The following is a 6,715-nucleotide window of genomic DNA, read 5'->3' on the forward strand; positions in this document are numbered from 1 at the left end:
TGTAATTTGGCAGATTTGCTGTAGATTGATATATATGATAAGGATTTTCTCTGATATTTGAGGGCTGGATCACGGGAAAAATTTAACTCGTGACTTTAAAGGTTGTGGAACAATAATGCTCTTCGTTTGCTAAGCAACCTATCCAAGATGGGAGACATAATCAGGTAATCACGGTTCGGTTTCGTTGCTAGCATTGTACCAATAATGAATATAACAGTTGAAGGGTGCAGGGGAAAAACAACTTCAATCCACGATATTGACTTCCAAAAAAAAATAATTAAATTTTCCTTGTTGTCAAAATGCAAGTAAACATAGCATAAAAAAATAAAAAAATAATAGATATGGTACATTCATGTATATTAAGCATAATTAATTTAAATAGTACTTAAAAATTAAAAAAACAAATGGAAACAAATGGAACTTCTGAGAGGGGTTATTTGCATCTTACTATGTAGCTAATATATGCATCGTTGGTCTTTTGTGATATGTAGAAAAATCACAGGAGTATTCTCCAGTATATAATATTTTTTTTTTATCCTGATGAATATACTGTATAGTTAATCACTACGATGTTCCATTTTGTGCAGCATTTTTTCATTTTCGAGTAGAAACTGTCATACAGTTTATAATCCATTGAAAAGGGCTGAAGTAAATGGGAAAGTATTTCCCATTTACTTCAGTCCTTTTCATTTCATTTTACACTTTGCAGTAATAATATATTTAACGTCATGAAGTAATTCCTTCTTATCAATTCCTTGCCAGAAAACGTTATTAACTTTAATTAAAAATGATAAGTGTAACCTTACCGGATATGCGATTAGTGAAATTGGCAGCTGTAACCTTCGAATAATCACTTCCCCTGAGCAGACTTTTTAAAACGTTCTCTTCTAATTCCAAGGCCTTATGCTTTTTTATGTCAATTAAGAGGAAGTAAAATTCTTCCGTTTTGAGGAGAGACTTTATATGAGCCCTTTCTTCAACATTTCACACCATTTGAATTAATTATTAGAAGATTTACTCTTGCTTACGAAAATGAAGATCTTATTTATTTTATTCGTATTTCTGCCATTTTACGCTTGCGAAGCTGGCACTATTCCTCATGGATTTGAAAGGGTGTGCAGTAAGTATTATATATTATCTGTAAACTTTCGAAACAAGGAAACCTTATAGTTAAAACAGGAAACTTGTATTCCTCTATATATAAGCTATATATATAATATTACACATGATTCTAAGTCATTCAATATTTATATACGAGTAAAATCTGGTTGAGTTCATTTCGTAAGTTACCCAAATGAAGAATAAAGGAAGTAAATATGTCGTATATTCTGACCAATGGTCAAATACAACTTTGTCCTTTAGACCTCTAGGATTTTCTGTAGTTTATTCACTAGATTCATATTTTTATACTTAATCATAACCGTTGTTTCACAAAGGGCTTTTTATAAAAACCTATGCGTACTCAACCGTAATAATTCTTCCCACATACTTTTCCATCAATAAACTGACAATTTTGTTGTATTAAATTTAGATTATAATTTAATGATAATTATCATCTTTTGTGTTTTTTTTTTAATTAAGCATATGGAAATATTCTCATGTAAACCTACTGACTGATGGTTTAATTTGTAGGTACCGAAACCCTGCAGTCAAAATTTGCTCACTGTTTATCCTTAGTAACTGGGGATGTAAGTACAAAACGTCTAATTGTGTTTCTCATATGCATTAAGGTTTATGACAGTGTTTAGTACCGAATTAGAAAATAGCAGTGAATTATTTGACGAAAAGATATTTTATACTTCACTGTTTAATTATTCATTTACTCTGCAGCTAAAGGAAGTCATTGAGAGCTGTAGTGATGAACATTATCCTCAAGCAGAAGATACGTTTTTGGAGTTCGTGAAAGACTTTTGTAGTGGGGATTCAAAACCTGACGAGGTAGATTTTCTTACCTTAATATATTTACATAAACAAAGGAATTCCAAAACTTATTAAGAAAACTAAGCTTTCAATTTCTAACTATAACCTTAATTTTGATTTAATTTGTTTAAGTTATGTTATAGAGCATTTATTCATTATAGTATTTATTATTATTAACAGTAGTAAATCCATTTTTAAAATAAAAATGAACGAATGACTAATAAAGCTGAGACTTATTTAGAGTGAATGAACCGAAACATAATTAATACAGGAAGCAAAATTAAAAAAATTAAATAATAATCATCTGGGTTTCCATGAATGTTATTTTCAAACTTCGTATTTAAATTAATATTTTCAAACCGTTAAACGAAGCATCTTTAGGAGCAGCGAACTCTGTGTGTGAAGTACTTTAAAAGATTATAGCAATTCGAATTTCACGCTTTCCTGTTAATATTCCATTTGACTTTGCTTAATCATGTATCATGTCATGACCTTGGAATAGAAAGCAAAGAAAACGACATCCCTTTGTTCTTCTTCGTCATCATCTTTCGAATCTTAATACTTGTAATTACATGTTAGTTTATAAGAATTGCATTAACAGACAGTTTTCGATGATAGGAATATACCCTTTTTACCTTTTAAGGTTATACATATTTGCAACTAATACAGTTAATTCAACAATAATGATAAGTATTACGAAAAACATTACATATTAACGTTATAAGTAATATATTAATGATAAGTAATGTGAAAATTATATCCTACGCTTTATAACAAATGGCGAATATGAACAGTCAGAAAAATTGTAAGTGTGTGTTTACATTATTTAGATGATTTTATAAAAAAAGGCATATGTAATCATAACTAGAACGTATACTTTGAAAATATTTTATATATGCTGTTTGTTTTGGTGAAAAAAGGCGATTTTATTTCAACTATTTAATTAAATTATAACTGATTAAAGTATACTATACTGAAATAAGTTGTGACAGCATATAATTCAGTAAAATGTATGCACACTCTTTAAGTATCACACCTTAACGTAATCACAATTTCTACTTTTGCAGACATACTGGTATTGAATCAAATGTCTTGTATTTTGCCATTATTCATGCAATTTGAATAGAAGTTCAGGTACCTGGTTAAGAACTGACATTGCATTTCTTTCCACCACATACTCATATGTACTGTAGGTGGAGATCATGAAGCTGCGTACACCATTCGATTTCTTAGAATTGTGTCACAATAGGCCTAGTAAAATAGGCAGTAACCCAAGGTCTGATTCCACATACACAGAAGTAATTCTATACATCACGCCTCCTTCATAAAACTCATCACTGATGCGCTTGGCATAAGATCATCTCTGTGCATCCACCACAGTCAAATTCGCTCATGGATCGTAAAATGTGTATATGTTGAGTGTATATCACAGACCGCCAACGCTCCATGCCACCATGTTCTTTAAGAGAGTTCATTATGAGTTGTCAGTTGCTATGGTTGTTGTATAGTTTTATGTACCACTGTGCATCCGCATCACAGAGACTATTCAGCTCGTTGATAGCGTTTCACCATTAAATCTCATTTCCGGCAGATTCGGAAATTTAGTTTGGTTGCTTTCACATCGGACTGCAGAAACTTCTGTAGAATCCTTTGCAATCCCCTTTTGTTCCCTAATGTTAGTTAGTCTCCTAAGTATTCGTGAGTTTTTTCACATTATGTGGAGCCTTCATATTTCTGTTGGCGGATAATATAGTCTAAATTTGTATTTACTGATGTATTCTTCTACCAATGCCAATAATGGATAGACGACTGTAGGTTTCTGTAATGTACTATTATGATAAGTAATATAAATGTGATAAAATCTGTTTTGATATCCGAAGTTCTTTTCACGTACCACTCACAACATACACGTGTATATTAGTATATATGCGTATGCATATATGTGTATTCTGGAGATTATATGTTTCTATTATATAATCGTTTAAATTACTGAAGATACGACATGCATATATCAGTATTTTCCTTCTAAAACGGAAGTTTTTTCCAGTTATTTCAGCACGATGTGTATTTACGATAACATCAATTATGCTGTCAATATTCAAAACACAAAAAGATAAAATCTTTTTGTTTTAATTCAACAGAGCATTAGAATTTTCCTGAAATATTTATTTTGTATTTCTCTTAATGCTATTTTTGCTTTGTTTTAATTTTTTTAACGTGTCTCCAATTTTTTTATTTATTTATTTTTATTTTTTTTTGCAGGTTGAAAAGTGCATTATGTCAAAATACGATATGGTGAGTATTCTTTTTGATTTTGACAAATGTTTAAAATATTTTTCTTATTGTTTTTATACCTGCGTTTCTCTTCAGAGACCGACTTAAGTGATGCTATTCAAAAGTCAATAAAATTGGATTATCTAATGCGTATTTTAAATAACAATATAAATATTACAAAGAAAATTATAACAAGAGATTTATCTTCCAAACTCAGTAGGCGAAATTCTAGATTAACTTTTAATTAGCTTTGAAAATCTATGGATAGATGGTCTAGATCCTTAGCTACGACTGACACTTGGTAACTCACGACTACCAATGATCTTAAATACATTATGAAGAGGGTACGGAAGATAACTCCAGCTATCTCGTGATCCTAAACTGTAACTGAAATATCACTATGTGAATAGTATGAGGTCCATGGTCCATTTTCTGAGTTATAAAGATTGAAATTTAACTTTCTAGGACATAATTGAAAAAAAAAAAAAACTACCTATCTGCACATAAGATTGACTTCATAGGAGCCGTCTTCAAAATCCCTAGCATAAATGAACTTGAAAAGTTCCACGTATGTTCACTCTAGGATAGAGTTTCCGGATTACGTAAGAATTATATATAAAAAAAAATCTTTTAATCACCTCGTTACTAATATAGTAGCTTTTAAATTTTTCTGGAACGTAACTAGTATAAATATTAATATATTAAAATTAATAAATATTACTTCTGTATTATTCATTATAGAACATCATAAGATTTTTTTCATAATCCATTATACACCATACTTAATGATCTTAAATGTGTAAATGCGCACTTTTTAAGTAATGAATTATCATAAAAAAAAACATATTGCTATATGCGTGTTTATTTAATGTTTACTTATTATTTATTAATCACCCACTTACGTATGCGTTCATTTCTTTTGATTAATGTGCTATTCATGGGGAGATTAATACACTTTCATAAAAAGACTCGAAAAAGCTAGAAACTACTAAACGTTTCAAGTTGTTGAAATTTACTACGACTACGGCTGAAATAGCCATAAGTAACTTCATATAGAAGAGATTCTCTCTCTCTCTCTCTCTCTCTCTCTCTTCTAAATAATATCTCTCTTTAAGAGAAATATTATTTCCCATGGGTATTACAGACATCATAATGTAGAGATTATACTAAGTAATGACAAAATGCATTTCGTTGTTCGGCTGACATTAAACAGAATATAATATTTACACTATCTATGTAATAAATAATTTATATTTTTTTTCAGACAACAGTCATGGAAGAAGGTAACACTGGAGATTTTGACGAAACTTTAGTGAGTACATTCTTCATTTAATTACGTAATCGGTCTTCTATATAATTTAAATGCATTAAATTCAATATTATGAAATCAATGCATTTATGTTTTGAAAGGAAATGAATTTATAGCGACTTTCATTATCATAGGAAATATAATTATATGAATGTTTTCCAGGTTTGTTTCGCAGGAATATTTCACTAAAATGATCAAAGAAAATAAAATGAAAACAAAATGGAGTCAGAAAGCCTATAAGAAGAAGAAAAGGAAGAAAAAATAACGGATAACCACGGAAATTCAGAAGATATTGTACTCTGCTTACATTATAATCAATTGTTATGTTTAATGTGAGATAAATGCCTTGATCTTTTATACACTTATAGTCAGCACAACGTTGTACATAAGCTTTCATTTTCGAAAATAAAGTTACTAACTTTGACAATAACTGTGAAAGATATTTGATGATCTTTAGACACAGATAACATTATTAAGTATAATTTATTTTAAATGGAATGGAAATTCATGATATTGATCGTAGTAGTGTCTCACAGTTACAATATTGAATGCTTTGATGTAAAGTTTTGGATATTTATTGATTGCAAAAATTGCAATAACTAATTTATTTTTTGTAGCGGTTTGCCCAACACAACACGTATCAGGTAAATAAGCCTGTATTACACTGATATATTCCGGAGTACTAATGTCCTCACATCACTAACTTTGACCAATTCCAGGGCAGATGTATACAGACATTCACATATACACCTATTCAAATTTCTTAGGAAAGTTGGTTGGTTGTTTTGGATTGATGGCGAAGTTATATTAAAGCTTCATGTTAAGAAGCAGCAATAGAAATTTTTTGGATAATAACATAACATTGAGACTGCAAACTGACTTCTAGTTTAATGTTGTAAATTTCTTAAGAACAGTTTTATTTAAGATTTTTGAAAATTAAATGTAGTGTATCTCGAGAATTTTTTTCCGAATGTTTTTATTTTTGTTGTTGTTGTTATCTTTTTGATTTTAAGTAATCTAGTTTGGTTCTTTGTATAGAATTGGATATGTTTTTTTCTTTTTTCCGAATGAATGATATATTCCGAAATTTCTTGCAATGAAACATTAAGTGTTGCCCAGTGTTATGAAAACTTAATAGAACTCTTTGGATTTGTCACATAAAACACATACAACAAGAACAACAACAACAGCTAGCAAAGAAAATAAATTTGA

The 6,715-nt window shown here is 29.7% G+C and overlaps 1 protein-coding gene across 1 annotated transcript; it reads left to right on the forward strand.

The window, feature by feature from the left end:
* The first annotated feature begins 938 nt into the window (after positions 1 to 938).
* On the forward strand, positions 939 to 5,931 carry LOC150099598 (uncharacterized). The gene is made up of 6 exons (XM_090404236.1): positions 939 to 1,120; positions 1,633 to 1,688; positions 1,831 to 1,938; positions 4,183 to 4,215; positions 5,459 to 5,506; positions 5,666 to 5,931. The coding sequence occupies exons 1-6, from the start codon at positions 1,033 to 1,035 to the stop codon at positions 5,690 to 5,692; spliced, it is 360 nt and encodes a 119-aa protein (XP_090260362.1). The 5' UTR covers positions 939 to 1,032; the 3' UTR covers positions 5,693 to 5,931.
* The last annotated feature ends 784 nt before the right edge of the window (positions 5,932 to 6,715 follow it).

Source organism: Typopeltis vanoorti, chromosome 14, assembly GCF_054136105.1.
Source record: "Typopeltis vanoorti isolate ZY-2024b chromosome 14, IOZ_Tvanoo_1.0, whole genome shotgun sequence".
Classification (NCBI taxonomy): Eukaryota; Metazoa; Arthropoda; class Arachnida; order Uropygi; family Thelyphonidae; genus Typopeltis; species Typopeltis vanoorti.

Excerpts from the sequence above, each read along its gene's own strand:
- LOC150099598 (XM_090404236.1), top strand. The coding sequence starts at position 1,033 with ATGAAGATCTTATTTATTTTATTCGTATTTCTGCCATTTTACGCTTGC. Across the intron at positions 1,689-1,830 it reads TATCCTTAGTAACTGGGGAT|CTAAAGGAAGTCATTGAGAG; the intron begins GTAAGTACAAAA and ends TTTACTCTGCAG. Across the intron at positions 1,939-4,182 it reads GGGATTCAAAACCTGACGAG|GTTGAAAAGTGCATTATGTC; the intron begins GTAGATTTTCTT and ends TTTTTTTTGCAG.